At 36.8% G+C, this 19,103-nt stretch overlaps 1 protein-coding gene across 1 annotated transcript; it reads right to left on the minus strand.

Annotated features, from left to right (window-relative positions):
* Positions 1-2,380: 2,380 nt before the first annotated feature.
* On the minus strand, positions 2,381-13,050 carry LOC104238928 (serine/threonine-protein kinase VPS15). Its single transcript, XM_009793445.2, has 11 exons — positions 12,608-13,050; positions 12,355-12,477; positions 12,222-12,267; positions 11,973-12,133; positions 11,037-11,116; positions 8,736-8,841; positions 7,912-8,088; positions 4,662-7,829; positions 3,887-4,134; positions 3,707-3,806; positions 2,381-2,943 (listed from the first exon to the last, which is right to left on the minus strand). Exons 1-11 carry the CDS (start codon positions 12,878-12,880, stop codon positions 2,767-2,769), a joined length of 4,659 nt encoding a protein of 1,552 aa, XP_009791747.1. The 5' UTR covers positions 12,881-13,050; the 3' UTR covers positions 2,381-2,766.
* Positions 13,051-19,103: the final 6,053 nt, after the last annotated feature.

Raw genomic sequence — 19,103 nt, forward strand, 5'->3', positions numbered from 1 at the left:
GAGTTCTAGCATAATATGCTGGAAGTTCATACACAGGTGCACCAATCTCCAGTATATTATGCTGGAATTTTCCGTGTTGCAGCAAAATAGTGGCTATTTTTCAATGACTTTGCAAATGCTGGCTATTTTTGAATGATCACTCCAAAAACTGACTAGCCCGTGCTATTTTTACTAATTAAACGGGTCTTCTCTTCAAATATAACATGCAACTGGAAGCGTCCTTTTCTTTAATTACTCCTTCCGTTTCAATTTAGATGAGGTAATTTGATTCGGTACGGAGTTTAAGAAAAAAAACTTTTGAAACTTGTGGTCTTAAAAGCTTAAGGGATAAAAGCTTTGTGAGACCATGACATTTGTGTGGTTATAAAAACTTCTCATTAAGGGTAAAATGGTAAAATGAAGAGTTTAAAGTTGAATTATTTCCAATTTAAAAAATGTGTTATTTATTTTGGAACAGACTAAAAAGGAAAGTAACTCATCTAATTTGAAACGAATGGAATAATAAATAACTTTGTCAACAAAATTTACAGGTTAAGGTATTAGGTATCAATAACTTCTTGAATAGCTAAGTAAAGAAAAACCGGGTCTTGTGTTAATAGACTATTAACTCTAGTCCGAGAATAGCTTCTAACTAAATTATATTCTAATTTCCTATTTAATTACCTATCCTACGCACCTTAGTTCCAGTTATGAGTAATGAACTTGGACGCTTTAATTCTTACTCTACAGCAGCGTGTAACGCCCCTTGTTCCTTCAGCTACAACGAAATGCAACTGTATTGGTTAAAATTTGGCGACTTGATAATTGTAGATAAATCATGTCAGACGGAGTCAACGACGGCATTATGACGAGGAGTCATCAGCAACTAGAGTAAAGAAGGGTTGTACTGGGTTTCTTGGGAATATCCCTTATAAATAGGAAGAGATAGAGAACAAAAAGGGATCTTTACTTTTCATGAGAAGAACACTTTGTAAAGAGTTGACAAAGAGGAATATACAACTATTGTCTTGTTCACTGACTATTAGACAACATATATTATTCACTCTCTGTTTGCTAGATCCGAAGATTCCTTATCCATCTTCATTTCCCATCCTTCCACACTGCTGTCAAGTGGAATAACCATCCAAGTCACATAATATTCGGATGATATATTTTCTCTTATTATATTTATTGTCATTGTCTACATTTATTGCATGTTCTTATTATTACAACACTCATTAATAATGATTGAGCTCATATTTGATATTCACCATCCTTAAACATTTTCCCGCACGGTTGATATCCTTCGATATTAAATCTAGAATTTATTATATTTAATTAAGATTCATCCTTTACTTTATTATTTATTAGTTTTTCAAAGAGTTAAAACACTTTTTGGTCAAACAGCAACCTAGTGTCCCAATATATCCATGAATCAGAAAAACGCAGAACACTTGGAAGTTTAAATAGCACAATGACTGCAGAATGACTACAGGTCAAGATACTAAGTGATCATTTGGGCATAAGAATTGTAAAATTTCAAAAAATGGTGAAAAAAAATTTCAAAGTGAAAATGATATTTGAAATTTTGAGTTGTATTTAGACATGAATATAATTTTGGATTGTTTTTGAAGTTTTCTGAGTGATTTGAGTGAATTTTGAAAAACAAGTTTTTGGAGTTTTTCAAATTTTCGGAAATTTCCAAAATGCATCTTCAAGTGAAAATTGAAAATTTTATGAACAAACACTGATTTCGAAAAAAAGTGAAAATTTTTGGGAAAAAAAGGGAAAAAATTCTTATGTCCAAACGGGCTCTAAGTTTCTGCAGAATCGTGATAGTTTTTACAACATGAAGTTTAGGCTGTTGCTTAATCCTACAAGCATCACAAATCCTTACTGGTTAACTACCATGAATCTCCTGTTTTACAATATAGAATTATATGTTGTTTAAAGATAATTAGTGAGACAAGAAATATATGTGGACTGTGGTTTCACAATATTCCTTTTCACCAACCAAATTCTAATAATTTTGCTGAAATCCACAAATGAACTATTACAATGAGTATTTATAATAGTCAACTGGTCAACTATTGCATTTACATAACAAAAACTCGTTTAATGGGGCCAGGACATATTCACAACCTTGAATAGTTCTCAATATTTTATTGAATTGTCTAATTGATTTTCAACTATGTTCACATATTTCTTAAAGCAACTAATTGCCTTGAGAGATATGTATAAGAAGCTCTGTGCCATGCTTCACATTCATAGAAACACATTTCCAAAATGAATCATTTGCAACATGTGCATAATATGCATGAAAGCGCTGCGTATTTCATCATTAATGGATAAAAAATGCAAGAAAAGTTGGTGCATAAGGCTTCAGTAATAGTGACTACCATGAATTAATTGCTGAAAATCTCATTTTCAAACTCCAGCAATTACAACCAATAATCACTAATTTGCCGCATTCAGAAAATATTCTCACCCTCATCCAATGAGAAAAAAACACACTGTAATTTAACAGCACCTAAAAATTCAGATAAACGGTGTGAATGCTCTGTAATTGCCGTGATATCACAGCAGAGATGAGGTTCTAATCATCTATCCAAGATAATAAAGTTCCATGCTATTCTATCGGCATCACTGTACAAATCAAGTCACTAGAAAAAAGTCGAAGAGGGCCAGGTAATGGACTTTGCTTACTGCACAAGGATCTCCCTTCTTTAGCTACATAATTTACAGAGACTAAATACGTACAATAATATACAGTATCTCGAGGTTCCTTTACTTCCAAACCTTAACAGCTCCGTCTCTACTGCCTGATATCAGAAGTCTCTGATTTAATTTGACAGAAGCCAAAGAGAGAATAGAATCACGGTGGCACCCCGCAGAATCAATAGCAGCAGCTCCAAGGATTGCCTTTGCCGTTAGTCTGGTGGCCAAAGGTCGTCTCTTCGCCTCCTTTTATGACAGAAGTAACGCTAGATATTAGTCCCACAATCATAAGACAAGGGAACTGTAAATTTCTCACACATTACAAACAAGGCATGCATAAAGAAAACTCAGGGTAGATGGAGTGAGAGAAGAGAGATGAAGAGGCAAGGATGACAGTCTCGTCACTCGTGGAAATCTCCAGAAGTTAATTCAAAAGTGTATGGTTTACTTATCTGATGCACAAATTGGCTATTATGATAGTTGATACCTTAAATTTCTGGTTTCATGGGTAGTATATAGATTTTCTGTTTGTTTTCAAATGAAATAGTTATCTAGTAGCTGCATCAGAGGAACGTTTTGTGACTCATCACCAAAAGCAGAATACTAAGTTAGATTTCAGGCAAGTTGGCTGATAACATCTAAATATAGCTGCTTCAAATCATACAGTCAACCCCTACCATCATAAAACCCTCTAAGCACAATTCTCATTTTTCATTTCAGCCAGCAAATTCCAGATATCAACCTCTATAACACTGGGGACGTGTTGCACAGGAAAGTTCAATGGCAGAAAACCTTGTTCCAAGCTCTCCCTAAGTTCTTGATTCTATGATGGTTCTCGAATAATTTCCACTCATTTCTCCACAATTTTCTTCATATAATTTGAGCACAAAAATCAGTATAACACCCACACCAAGTCTACCATTTAAGGATGGTATGTGACAAGCTCACCAAGTCACCTTTGCAAAAGGAAGGAGTAGATCCTGCTCAATTTATATGATAAATCACATACCTGCACTATTTGTACGCCAAAGCTAGATTTTGTCTCATAAAAGTCATCATTAACTACCCCTTTTATAGATGGTCCGCAAACACAGTAACTTCGTTCTGGGCTGAAATATGCAACAGCCTCGTTAAATTATATGTTAAAAGTTGGTTAATTTAACATAGAGCTAGAGAAACAGTCTAAAACCTGCAATGGTCCCAACGACGTATTTTTAGGTCAGTACCCCCGGTTAACAAATCACCACCAGGTAATGGAAGCAATGCACGGATTCCAGTAAGGCGAGGAGGCGGATCACTCAATTCATCAACTCGGTACTTTGAACCATTATTTCTTCTTAGATCTTGTTTAGGATTAGCCTTATTTGATGGCTTCGCCAGAGCCCAAGGTAAGTCAGAGTTCTCAGCCTCACTCTCATTATTTGCTACCCTCAATACCTGCAGGAAAAAAATTCAAAATTGTAAAAATCCAGAAAAAGTCACAAGAGAGAGGTTTGTGATTCATAGCATGTCCTAAGAACATTGGCTCGTCTTAAATGATAGTTACACATGCCAACCATTGCTAATGAATTTCAAATTCAAAATTTACATCCAAGACAAACAATTCAAGCAGGACTTTTCCAATTTCTTTAACATATATCAGCTATCAGCTCTCACCAAGAAATTAAGACGCGCTGACAAAGACTTCATTATCCAAACACTTTCAGTATAAAAGGAAACTAAAACTGGAATGGCCAGAGAGAGAGAGAGAGGGGTTCAGACATTGCACTCTTTCCTTGTAAGAATCTCAAATCCCAGACATGGTAGCCACTTCAAGTATATCTATATTGGATGTCGCATAAACCAGATAAAGGAAAATATCAAGTTATATAGACTGAAAAAGTGACCACATTTACCAAGCAGTATTCGGAACTAAAAGCACTTATGCCAAGCTTTCTTTTCTTAAAAATATAATTCAACATTACCTGGTGGCAGCTCCCATTCTCTGCATTCCAGAGAGAGACCTCATTACAACCTGCAGCAACATAAACAAGGGGCCTTGCTGCTGCAGACAATGACGTACTAGGAGGAGGAAGAAAGAGAGACATTCTCTCAATGGGGCAGGCAAGAGAATATTGCCACGTGTTAACTGGTATGCAGAACCTCAAATCCCAAAGTGTAAGTACACCCCTTGAGGAACCTGATACAAACCAGTTTCCACAAGGCCCAGCAACTAGAGATGATATATAGCCCTCTTTGGGATAAACTTTGGTGTTCCATGCATGCGAGCCTGTTCTTGTGTCCAACAGATGGAGACCACAATTCTGGGTGCTGTACAAAATCATTTTTGAGGCACCACCATCTGAACAGTAGTTCAAGAGGCTTGCTATGGCACCCTCTCCCACTTCATTCTTTTTCACATCAGCAATACCAGAATACTTTTCAACAACATTACCAAGTCCTCGAGAGATATAATCAACAGAGAACATATGTATTGTTCCATCACATGCTCCAACAACAACTTGAGCAGAACCTTGGAGCACCGTAACGCATAAAGCCCGGCTTCCTTCTAAAGAATAAGTTAACCTGGACCTGAATGAAATATCTTTCTCCAACCTTTTAGAATCCCAAACCTTAACAGTAGAATCGTCAGATGCACTAACAAAAAAACTGTGGTCTGCTGAGATGGATATATCATTAACAGCAGAACGGTGCTCTTGGAGGTGAGCAACCAAGACCCCACGAGGCCTCCATCCTGAATCAGTAATCATAGATGTTTTGGCAAAAGAGGACAAATCAGTTCTATCTGTTGCAGCTGTGTTGTCTTCCATTGTTAGGGTACCCGCTTTAGTTGTAGCAGACCCAACATCCTGAAACTTGTTATTCACATAAGCTGTTTGATCAGCTTCCCTGTCTTCCACTTCATGTACAACTCTCCGCAACAGTGTGGAACTATTGCCAATGCTTATCGAACCTGACACGAGCTTGGGTGCTGGAACTGAATTTGCTAAATTAAATGACTTGTTTACAGGATCCATCCAAGGCAAAGATGAAGAACCAAATCCAAGGGAAGTAAATGGCAATGAGGAATCAGAGGCTGCTGCACCAGTGCCTGCTAATTTCTTGTTATCCTCCTTAAAATAGTACAAAGGAATGCCTTCAGATGATTTATCAATAAAGCTGCTCATACCACCGACTTGTGGAGACACAAAGCCAGATAGCTGTAATTTTTCTGAAGGGAGGCGATCACAGCTATCCATTATGCCAGAAGGATTTTGTATTAAGCTTCCCACAGCTTTCACCTTGGTCTCATTATCATCACTTTCAGTAAAATCAATTGGTTTTGTTAAATCACCAGCTGATTTATAACCAGGAAAATCATGTTTTCTGCCAGACCAGTACTTCATTCGATCCAACTCGCTGCTACTTCTCTCAAGTAAATCTACAGTTTCCCATTGTTTCAACTGAGGAGGTGAATTGTACCATATCTTTCTCTGTCTCTCCAGCATATCTGAACTCTTTGCATTTTCCACAAGCTGATAGTATAGCTCTTTTGAAACTGGTGGCTTCAAGCACGAGAGAAGAGCTCTCTCTGAAGCTAAAGATGCTGGCTGCCTGCGAAGGAAGGGCCTTATTACTGGGACAAGAAAAACATAAGAATCAACTGCTCCTAAGCTCTCACTGCTGGCAGCAATAAAGATGACAGCTGACCTCCTTACCCATTGGCTAGGGTAGCACAACAAATGGAAAGAACGGTCTATCATTTCAAGCAGGACCCGCTTACGCAGAAAGCCACTTTTGCAGAGAATGGCCAAGCAATCTAGCGCATTGACGATTACAGCCTCAGTTGTATCAGTCAATGCCTGCTCAATGTACGGTAAAAGATATTCTTCCACACTTCGTTGTCCAACAAAAAAGCAGACGTATATGATTTGCCCATAAAATACTGCCCTGAGCTGCTCATCTCTATCATTTAGAAAAGCAGGGAGAATGGGCAACAGGAAGTCATTACTTTGCCTCTGTCCAAAAAACCAACAAAGGTTACCAATATCTTGCAACAGTGCTCTCCTGATGTTTGGAGTTTGCTTGGGGCCCATCACGAGTTCTTGAATAACCTCAGCAACCGACTTCCTTAATTGAGCAAGTTGTGTATCACTGTTTAGACTCTGTGGCCGTATTGGTCTGTCAGAGGTCGATATTGATGAATTCTGGCATGAATTTATTTCATTTAGAACACCTGCCTCACTCAAGCTTATTGAGTGAATCAGAAAACCATAAGCAGTTAGTGCAAGCTTTGATATATTGCTGGCATAACAAATCCTAACACTCTCCTCTGGGTCATCAGGAAGCATGGAAAGCATAGGGAGAATATACTCGGGAAAAATTTTGGCATCACTTGGAGGAAAATCCCTAACTAAAGGAAGAATATCACATAAAGTCTCTAAGGCAGCACAACGAACAATTGCTGCTGGATCTGACAGCATTGCTATCACATATGGAAGTACTCTCTGCAAGCGATCTTCATCATCAATGTACATGGAACAAGAGTTCAACAGTAATACAGCACCTCTCCTCATAAAAGGCAATTTGACATTGCGTATGCAGGAACACAACAGTGAGGCTATCAGCACCATTCCTTCACAGCTCATTACATCTTCAGGAAATGGTAAGAAAGGCATACCGAAAGTGTCTGACTGATTATCATAGTCAGACATCAAAGAAGTCAAATCCTCCATGGTGATCTTTTTTAAGAAGGGATGATGACTTCTCTTAAAAGAATTGGAGCTGACGGGGATTTGTTCACCTGGAGATAGCATGTGACATTGTCCTTGGTTCTGAGAATATGAAGTATTGGCTATACCCTCCAGCACTGGCTTCACAGCAGGACATTGATTGTTTTGTTTTGCATCCCTAAGCAAAGTGTTCATGTTGCCAAGAAGATCAAAGCGATCATGAACTGAGCCCTTCTCCATCTCCTCTCTTTTATTCGAGGAGTCCCGCACTAAATTCAGATTTTCATTCACGCCACTCTCTTGCGGCGTTTGACTGGCAGGAAGTGAATGTGGACTAGCAGCAGGAGAGCTCCCCTCACCAGGCTTATCATTCATCATTTGTTTACGGATCTCTTGAAAAGAGGTCTGGCATATTAGAACCTACAGAAGCGATTTGGCCACTAAGTACAAATGTTGGAGGGGGCGACCAAGAGAGACACTAGATGTAAACTTACAATCTTACCCTCGCATCGGAATTAAGGGGATTCAATAAGGAATAGAAGTTATGAAGGAATGGTGAGAAGTAGCTCGGGAACACAACTCCTGCATAGTTCTGCAAGTAGCTTTCAGCAGCACACCGTGACTCTGGATCCAATTGAATCATATGAAGAATCATCTTCCGAATTCCTGAATCTGGAATCTGCATTAAGGAAAATGAATAAGCATTTATCAGAAAATTGACAAAGAATGCGAGTAACTCTATGTTTTAGATTTTGAGCAGGTAAAGTATTGTATCACAATAGAGGCGTAGAAACTTGGCACTAAGATGATGCCAAGAGGATTACAAGTTTTGAAACCCTTCTGTACAAAAACAAAAACGAAACAAAACAAAAAAAGTTGCAAAATCCTGTAGAACGCGAATTACTCCTAACGAAACTTTTTTATGTGTAACTTTAAAATTACTCCTTCCGGTCCACAATAAGTGACCATTTTACCTTTGGCACACCCATTAAGAAAATACGAACTCCTAGAGAACAAAAGATGTATTCACTAAATTAACCTTAATTAATTGTTACCTTGATACATTGGAATATGTAAATAAGGGCAAATTTTGGAAAAATAAAATTAATTCTTTCTTGTATGTAAATGGACACTTATTTGGACCAAAAATAAAGGTAAAATGGTCACTTATTGTGGACCGGATGGAGTAATACTTAAGTCACGTTCCAAAACATTGAATTCAAGAACAGAATTCAAAGGACTAAAGTGGTACAATACCATAAGAAAGGGAAGAACAAGAAAAATGCTAAGCTAAGAAACAAAACAAAAAAACAAAAAAAGTGATACCTTTTCCAGAAGTTGACTGGGATCATATTGTCCTCTGCGATAAGCAAGTAGTTGAGATAATTCGAACAATGGCTGGCCCTCGAGGAAAAGCTCAGCAATAACACACCTGGTGCAATGTAGACAATGTTCAAATACTCAATTCCTCATTGCGTAGTATTGATATGTGTGTTTCCTACTTTTATGGGGGATTAATATTCAACAATATCCATGCATGTATGGCATTCTTCCCATCCTTTTAGACACAAAAGACCACAAGCCAATATAAATGCAAGTAGACCACAAGCCAATATAAATGCAAGTAATCTCTTTATTGCACAAGAAATTACACCATTTCGTCAAAAAGCTGAATGTTTGTTTTTTCTTCATTCCGCTGGTCCCCACCAAGTACACTTTGGTACAGAAAACTCTCTTCATTCTATTTTTAACTGATTCACTTTGCATCAATGAGATAAGGAAGTTTCAATTGGTTATCATATGCCTGCAGTTGGAACTATAATTCGTATAATAGTTAATTTTCCTTCTTCATAAAGCAATCTTTTTATTATTTACCAAATATTAAATTGTGTAACATTAGTTAGTTCCTAAAAGTACACCATAAAAATATTATTCTTGAGGATGGTGAACGTGCCCCTTAAGTAGGTTGGATAAACTAAAAGTGAGTAGCATATACTCTACTACATCTATCCAAAAAGCTGAAATTAAAATCTATTTGTAGCATTAGTTTCTGCAAACCCATCCAGCAACTGCACACAGCTAGCCATAAGCTTATTGACTTCATCATTACTTCAACAATGCATAAAAGGAGAGAGGTTGTAAAGAAAACTGCAGCAATCACTCCTCTGGATGATTTACATGGAACTATGGTGTCCACAGACTTCCGTGTTCTTAACTACATCAAAAGTGCCAGTGTAGGCTTTTGCAAATATTATTACATAATTTAATCGTTTTAACTTAATCTAGTCACATATTAGTCTTACCTACGAGTGCCTCCGTCTAATTATTTTTCAGTTTATTTCTGTTTTCATTTAAGTTCAGTAATTCGTGATAACTCAAGCAACTAATAAGTCCTATTTCTCCTTGTCCAGGACTTCCAAGTCCTATCATAACATATTTCAGACTTCTCTTAATAATTTCCTAAGAAGTCCAAAACACTTCTACTATATGTTTCAATCTGCTGATAATTCGAATAAATACGGATGAATAGTTATGTCAATAATAGTGGCAATGATTTTTACTACTAATTGATAATGATATTAATAGTACAAATGTAAGACTGAGCTAGACAAAAGAAGGATAATACAAGTCAAGTTAGGCCAAAAAACCGAAGCCAGTTAAACTGTTATATTTAGTTTTATTGTTCTATTTAGTAATATGCATGACATGACGCTAGATAACCAGATAAATAAAAAGAAGTAAATTGCATGAGTTTTAATCTATTGAAAGGAGAGACTCTTAAATTAACGATGACTGATTATTGTTCTCATTGTTAACGAAAACATCCTTATCTTTTAGTCACGAACTACTTTAGCAGGATGTCTTGCAGAGACAGCTGGAAAACAGCTGACTATTCCAGTAAGTGTTAATAGTATGCAAGGCGTACATAGAATTGCTAGTAAAAGTAGGGAGCTATGCGTCAGTAAGAGTTTGATATGATTCAAAAGTCTTAAAAGAGAAAAAAAGATTTCTCTGCAACAACTATTTTTATTTTTGAACAATATAAAACACATAGTATTGTTCTTATTGTTATGGAAAACATCCTAATTTTATAGTCGTGAACTACTTTAAGTAGAAAGGCTCGTAGAGACAGCTAGAATAGCTGCCAATTAACTGGATAATTATCTAGTTTTAATAGTATGTAAGACGTATATAGAAGTTGCTAGTAAATGCAGGACGCTTGGTCCCTAAAAAGTTTGACATGACTCAAAAGTCAAAAGTCTTACAGGAGAAAAAAGATTTCTCCACGAGTCTTTTCTGTAGGTTCTTTTATTTGACAAGAAATCAATTCAAAAATAAAAAAGGCAAACTATTGAGCAATTCATCTTTCCTAAATATACCAATTGTTGTAACTCGTGTCGAATTAGCAATTAATCTCTCTGATTCTTATCAGTGGCCATCGTGATGATACCACAACACAGATAATACTGGAGGGAAGTTACCACATAAAGAGTTGATATAAAAACAATCTGAAAAACGTTCCAGAACAAGTTTTAGTTCGGGCATCTTACTAGTACTAATTTTAAGAGAGAAACAGTAAAGTTTAAAGCTTCCATTCCAAAATAATGACTCAAGTGAAAATCTCACCCAACAGCAAAGATGTCCATCGATGGCTTCAAAGGAGCATCTGGGGCTACGTGCATCTCACCTCCATGCTCATAAAATCTCTGAAAATTAGTGGCATTTATGCAAAATTTACTTTGACATCATGGTGCATAAAAATAACGTATCTATTGAAGAAGGGGAGAGGGCGTGGAACAAGTATGCCTCTAGAAGAAACGTGCAGTTTTTCTTTTGTTCTTTCTTTTCCTTTTTTTTTTTTTTTGGGGGGGGGGGGGGGGTTATTCCTTTCTGTTATTGTACATACAATTCTAGCATACTATTGCTTATTCAAGCTTATCGGTGTCTCCCAAAGTTCACTTTTAATGTCTAAACGAAAAGCTCTTGAGCACACTTCTCGCCATTAATCCCTTTTCATTGTACCCTTCACATTTAGTTTCTACTGACAAAACTACTTCTCGAAATGTGTTTCCAGCAGTGCACTGATTCTGGATTGGAATCACGAACAGGTCAGTCTTTGACATAAGGCACGGATTCTGCCCTCCAAAGTGGAAAATAGTGAATAGGGTGGTTGTGTTTGGACAGCAATTGGGCAGTGGGAGCAAGTGTAAAGCAAGTCTGACTGTCCTCACCAGACAATTACATGCACAAGAATCCGTTTGCCATTGCTCAAAAATTAGACACTACATATTCGAACTCACAGTCATCAATTATATTTGACAATAGTACTTCAACTAAGCAATAGAAATTATGTTATGTTTAGTGTTCGCTACTCACAACTATCATAAACACAGGAGAGAAACTTATAATTGAAATGCTATGGTTTCTTTGCATGAAAGACAGCTTTTCTATCAACAAATGACTCGCTAATTTTCAAATTAAACTTCTTTTGTATTAAGCCAAGGAATAATCTATAATCAAACTACTCATAGTAAACAACAAAAGGAAACAACTTATTCAAACCTCGGGTGCAAGATAGCATCGCCTTCGTCCACCAGTATCAAAAAAGAATGAGAAATCAGAAGGATCATCATGTGGAATATAAGTGGGTTTGAACGATGCAAAGTCCGCAAGATAAAGCCAGTTCCAAGAAGTGACCAGCACATTCTCACACTTGATATCACCTGCAACAACAGTCCATGCCAGTCTTTTAATGCAGAAAAATAAAAGCCCGAGTAAGTCATAAGTATTTCGTATCATGAGTCATCTCACCATGACATACTCCATGTTCATGACTCTGCTTCACTGCATAAAGCAACTGCAAAAGTAGCAGTACATGATATGACTATTTGCAACTTGAGAAACCATAATTATAGCGATTTGATAACAAAAAAAGAAATATTACCTGGAAAGCAAGCCACTTTTTTTCGACAACACAGAGAAAAGGTCGGGTACTAAGACGATCGTGCAGATTGTTAAAGAAGTATTGCCTCAACAAATAAGCAGCTTTATCTGTTTCAAGCCAGAACTGCAACATTTTCCATCAAACAAATCCTCAAATTATTTAGTAAACTAATATGTTACTAATATAAATCTCCAACAAATTCAAATTCAATTCAAAGTCAATAAGCCAAAATTTAGTGAAGAGACTAGCAAACCTGGAAAGGCCAAACATGTGGATGATCATGGGAGGTGAAGATGTCACGGATTTTGGAGAGACGCTGCTCATAATCTCGCAAATCAATGAAATCGCCTCTTTTGAAATAGACCTTTACGAGCACGAGTCCTTCGTCGTGTTTACACAAAATTGATTTCAAAAAGCGACCTCGACCTAGAACTTCTTTAAGCACCAGATTGTATGACGACGGCAAGTCGTGGAGATAGTACTCCATCGCCGACGCTTGTGTCGTTTTCGCTATCTTATTCCCCATTATTACTCTTTCTTCTCCCTCTTTTTTTTTTTGTCTTTGTTTTGTTCGGCGATAAGTTTCGAGTTGCTTTTAGCTATCGACCATTATTTTTGGGGTTTTGGCAATGGGCTTGGAGAAGAACCAGTCGGAGTTCCGGCGAGGCAACCGTGAGGATTTGGGATGAGATGTATGAGAAAGAGTGTAGCCCGGGTTTACCAATTTCCTGTTATATCGTCAGCCTCGCCATTCTTTTTCCTCTTTTCCGTTAAAAATATCAGATCCCCTGTATGAAATTGGTCCCTATAATTATTTATTTAACAAAAAGGGCAATTAGTTGTTTTTAGTCTGAGCGAAGGAAATTACCTACTACTACTATTTTTATCTTCCTGGGAATTTAAATGTGAGATCTTAAGTTTTCAAACATACTCTTGGGTGCCATTTGCAATTATTTATTTAACAAAAAGGGCAATTAGTTGTTTTTAGTCTGAGGGAAAGAAATTACCTACTACTATTTTTATCTTCGTTGGAATTTAAATGTGAGATCTTAAGTTTTCAAACATACTCTTGGGTGCCACTTGCAATTTAGTTTAAAAACTTGAGGTGCTGGATAAAAAATTGCTCGTAAGTTGTTCTTTTGTTAAAATGACTAAAAGATTCTTAAATTTTTACAAAGGTTATACATTAAAAGTTTTTTCATAAAATAAAGAGAATAAAGTATAAAATTAGAAGTTTTCTTAGCGTATTTTGTGAATTATAAAATATTACTCCTATTAAAGATAAAACAGTAAAAGTTTTGGTCAAACTCAAAGTACTTATAAGTTCAAAAGTAATAAATTTAGGATGAAAAATTTATGATTTCAGATACAAAGGTATGGATAAACCAAAAGTACTTATAAGCCAGTTTGACCATCTTATAAATTTAAACAATTACACTTTAAAAAATGAGATAAAAAAGTTGACTAAAAAGAGAGATACTAATACTAATAATAATAATAATAATAATAATAATAATAAAAATAATAATAATAATAATAATAATAATAATAATAATAATAATAATAATATGCTATAAGAAGAACCAAGTTATAGTGTTTATATCAAATTAAATTAGTTTACCACTATTAATGGTATATGAAAGTGATAATGTGTATTTATTAATCATGATAATGATAAAAATGCACGTGAAAAACATGAGATTTTTGTTTTCCATTTGGTGTAAATAGCAAGTGTGCCTAAATTTGTAACGACCCGACCGGTTGTTTTGAGCATTTGCACTTCGCTCGGTAGTTTACGGGCATGAGTAGCTCCGTATGATGTGTTATGACTTGTGTGAATCGTCGGTTTTATTCGGGATCGATGTGAAAGAATGATTCTCAACTAGAAAGCTTTAAATTGGAAGAGTTGACCAAGCAGGATTAGGGGCGCATCTGCGTCCCCACAGATGCGAAGGTCTTGGACGCAGAAGTGAGCATTAGCGCAGAAGCGCGTTTGTCTTCGCACCTGTGGTTGCGCAGAAGCGGATGGAGATCAGCAGGTGCGAGGGGTCAGCTGGCTAGTGGAGTCCGCAGAAGCGGAGCTCGTGTCGCAGAAGCGACGTTGCAGAAGCGGAACAGGTGTTCGCAAAAGCAAAAATCGCTGGGCAGAATGCTATAAGTTCGAGGGTTGGTCATTTTTATCACATATTGAGCTATGGACTTCGGAATAGGGCGATTCTTGGAGTAATTTTCATCACAAGGATTGGAGTAAGTGTTCTACACCCGGTTTTGATTACATTCCATTAATCTATCTTCATTTTTGGCAATTGGTTGATGAATTTAAAAGAGGAATTAGGGGTTTTAGCCTAAAGTTTCGTAAAGCAAATTTTTGAATTTTGAACATCGATTTGGAGTCGTATTTGAGTGAAACTAGTATGGTTGGACTCGTAATTGAATGGGTTGTCGGATATTATGAGTTTTGTCGGGTTCCGAGGCATGGGCCCGGGTTGGACTTTTGGTCGATTCTTGGACTTTGATTAAAGATTCGACTTTTATCGATTGGGGTTGTTTCCTTTGGCATTATTTGATGTATTTGAGTTGCTTTTGGCTAGTTTTGCGCCGTTCGGAGGTTGGTACGCACGTGATGGCATTTTTAGAGCATCGCTTAGCTTGTTCGGTATTGGAATTGGCTTGTTCGAGGTAAGTGACACTTCTAAGCTTGGTGCTGAGGGTATGAACCCTGAATATACATGTTATGTGTTTGGTCTTGAGGTGACGCACATGCTAGGTGACGGGTGTGTGGACGTGCACCGTCTAAATTATAACTCTATTATTTATGTGGTACTGTGTAGTTACCTGATCTTATCTGTAACCATGAAATCTCTACGTATTAAAGTGATTGAGCTACCAATCATGCTATAGATCATGTTTAGGCTATATGCTGGTACTGTTGGGATCCATATTGGTCGTTTCTTGCTATTGACTTACTGATTTCATTGAAATTTTGTACTCAATCATATTCATTCATTACATAACATTTCTCAGTCTCTGTTGTTATTTATCGATATATCATATCATCATTTTTCGGGCTAGTTTCATGACATTGTGAGCCCGTGAGAGAGAGACTAGAGAGATTGATGACTGAGTAAGACCGAGGGCTTGATGGTGAGGATGTTTATGGGATCGGGCTGCACGCCGCAGCATGTTATACTAATTTATGCCATGATTGACTTGTTATAGCGCTTGAGCTGAAGTAACCCCTTCGGAGTCTGGACACACCCCAGTGAGCGCAGGTACCTACTGAGTGCGAGTCCGAGTGATTGGGAGGATTGAGTGACTGTAAGGACTGGGTGGCTGTAAGGACTGAGTGGATGTAAGGACTGAGTGGCTGTGCAGACTGAGTTGACTGGGAGGACTAAGTGAATTGATATTCTGAGATTATGCATATTGTTTTATCATTAAGTCGCATCGCATTTGACATGCACATGACATACAGGCATAGAGATGCATTTTCCTCATGTTGTACGGTATCACGTCATTCGTGACTTCTCACATATATTGACATATGGGCAACAAGAGGTATTTTACACTTGCTATCTGGAGAGAAATGAAATATCATATTTACTGTTGAAAGGAGTTTTGGGAAAACTCTCAGTTTTCTAACTTACTCGTATTTTCGACGATTTCGGTAAAGGAGTTGGGTTTTTAGTGATATACTTGAAAAGTGGAACTCTTTTCGGAAAACTATGAAAAAAACGAAGCATTTCATCTCTGAGTTACTTTTTTTATTATTTGCTTTACGTTGTTATGATTTGTTGTTTGCTATTGGTGTTGGACTCGACTTTTATTCCAGTTCGTCACTACTTTCAACCTAATGTTAGGTTTGTTACTTATTGAGTACGTGGGGTCGGTTGTACTCATACGACGTTTCTGCACCTTGCGTGCAGATGTTGACTGTTGATGTTATTGTGTCCGTTGGGAGCTGGATTTGAAGATGTACCTGCTTTCCGGTTGTAGCTGCCTCTTGTTCATGGTAGCCTTAGATTCATAAAACTTTATTTATGTACTTTTCGAACAGATGATGTATTTACTTCATATCAGTTTTGTAAATTTTATTCTTAGAAGCTCATGATTTGTACTACCAGTCCTTGGAAAATGTATAGGATTCAGATAATTTCTTTTACTTAATTGTCTTATTAAATATTATTGGAATTGGATAGTTGTTAATTGGCTTACCTTGCGGGTTGTATTGGGTGCCATCACGACTAATCGAATTTTGGGTCGTGACGGATTGGTATCAGAGCTCTAGGTTCATTGGTTCTACAAGTCATGAGTAAGTGTCTAGTATAGCCTTGTTGATCAGTATGATGACGTCCATACCTATCTTCGAGAGGCTACAGGGCATTTAGGATAAACTTTCCATCTTTCTTTCTTTATCGTGCGACATTGATTCAGCTTGAAGCGTAACTCTTGAATTCCTTCCATGCATTCGTACGCGCATGTGAGCGCTCTATATCAGCTGTGCATCGACGATTTGTGATTCCATGGATGAGGTGCGAGACATGATTTATATGTGCTGATAATGGGCCAGTCTGGAGGACTTGAGGCCTGGTTTTGACTATAGCTTGAGCACGAAGATTTAGGTTGTGTGAGCACGTGCTTTTGGACTTATACGTCCTGTAGAATCCTTATGAGTGGAATTTGTGTCTCGATGAGTGGTTGGATGGCTATATAACGAGTATGATGTGACTATGGGAAGTGTTCAAATTGTTCGAATGTGACGAGAAGAGTTTGCTTGAGATGTAAAAAGAACAACTAGGTGCTTGATTTCTACCTTGATTTGACATATAGTCTCGAGTTATGGGTATGTTGAAAGATATTTTATGTTGTTTAATTGTGGAGTGAGTAGATTTTCATGTCGTGTTATGAGTTCAGACTCAGGAAGATTAAGTGATGTCATAGTAGTTGTGGTTGTGGAAGGGTTTAAAGAGATGTCAATTTGAGGCAAAATAGGTGGGTTATCTCCTGTGAGGTGTCTAGAGGTTGTGTGATCCCTATGTTATTTTTGTAGAGAGTTCTCCTTACCAATGAATTATATGTGTTGCAATTTGAGTTTGGACTGCTTGTGGAAGTTGGCTTAATTGTCACGAGGATGAATGAGAGATTCACAGATGATTTAAGGTATTAGATGGTTTGTGTTACAGGAGCTCATAAAGGATTTAGTTGAATCTCATTGCGGCATTATGGCAATAATAGAGGGCGGGCATTATGAGTTATTATATGTTTTGATCTATGGATTTGGTCCAAGTGTGGGAGTCTGATATTGACGAATTGATTGCACGATTATGTATTGTATTGGTTTCGTTTTGAGGTATACTGGTGAATCAGTTATGACTTGCAGAGGTTGAGATTGAGGATGACTCAGGTAAGGGGATTTCTGGATACTGGTTGTATTAACTCTATGGGTATATGGGAATTATGGAATGATTGAGTGATTATTCGTGAAGGATGCATGATAAGAAGAAAATATCATGCATACATAAATATCATTTTTAATTTAAATACTAATATTTATATTTTATTTGCTGGAAATACCATAAATAAGTAAGAGAAAATAAATAAATGAAGAAGAAAAGAAAAAGAAAAATACATAAAAGAAATCAGAAGCTTTCAACATGACTCAACTTTGCCTTGCAAGCCCGTGAAGACCAAGTACAAAGAAAGGAAACGAAAGTGATGTAAAATCACGTTTTCAAAAAGCTTTCAAGTGCACCTATAAAATGGGAACTTGGGGCTAGTTTAAAGCGTGGAAGGCGAGGAGCAGAAACTTTATATATCTTACTTTCTAATTATAAGTTTTCGATATCAATTTCTTCAGTTATTCAGTGTAGGAAATTACTCTAGTTCCCGTTTTTAATTAAATAGTGGGAATTATTCTCCTTGAATATTTCTATCTATTTTATTATTTAATGGGCAAGAATATTTCCGTTGTCAGTACTAACTCCATTATGGAGTAACTTTTCTTGTGTTGGGAGAATGACAGATCTTAATATTTCTATATAATAGTGGATATTATTCGTCAATTTCACATACTTGAGTTGAAGCTTTTCATTTAAATTTTATCTTCTTTATAGTTAGGTGTTATTTAATTTGTTAACATCTATCTATCTCGTACTATATATTAACTTCTTACTAATTCTGTAATCGAAAGAGGCAGAAGAAGTAACATAGTAAATTTTGGTATTGATAGATGTTAACTTTTATTTTGTGACATCTAACTCTTATATGTTAAAATTGATTCTACACTTATTTGTAATCGAAAGAGGTGAATGTTGTAGTAATTAGTTATAACAAGCAGGGTAACCGAAAGGGGCCTACTAAAAAGAGCATGTTTTAGTTCAAGTATATATTTTTGGTTATTTAATATTACCATTTTAATGATTAATTCGTATAAACGAGAGGAGTACAATTAATTGTTCAATAATAGTAATAATATATAAATGTAATCGTGAGAGTGTAACGACCCGACCGGTCGTTTTGAGCTTTTGCACTTTGCTTGCCAGTCCTCGGGCATGACTTGCCCCGTGTGGTGTCTTATGACTTATGTAAATTGTTGGTATTGGGTTTCAGGTTAATCAGAATGAATTTGGAAGAACAGTCTCAGTTGAAAGCTTAAAATTTGAAAGGTTTGACCAAGATTTGGAGTGTTTGTATTTTATCTCGGATTGGAATTTTTATGGTTTGGTTAGCTCCGTTAGGTGATTTGGGAC

This window comes from Nicotiana sylvestris, chromosome 8 (genome assembly GCF_000393655.2).
Source record: "Nicotiana sylvestris chromosome 8, ASM39365v2, whole genome shotgun sequence".
In the NCBI taxonomy this organism is placed as follows: Eukaryota; Viridiplantae; Streptophyta; class Magnoliopsida; order Solanales; family Solanaceae; genus Nicotiana; species Nicotiana sylvestris.

What these genes read in the sequence shown, in the direction of transcription:
- LOC104238928 (XM_009793445.2), bottom strand. Translation starts at nt 12,880, where the DNA reads ATGGGGAATAAGATAGCGAAAACGACACAAGCGTCGGCGATGGAGTAC. An exon ending in TGAACATGGAGTATGTCATG is followed by an intron (nt 12,134 to 12,221) that starts GTGAGATGACTC and finishes CTGTTGTTGCAG; the next exon opens with GTGATATCAAGTGTGAGAAT. An exon ending in TTGGCGTACAAATAGTGCAG is followed by an intron (nt 2,944 to 3,706) that starts GTATGTGATTTA and finishes CTGTCATAAAAG; the next exon opens with GAGGCGAAGAGACGACCTTT.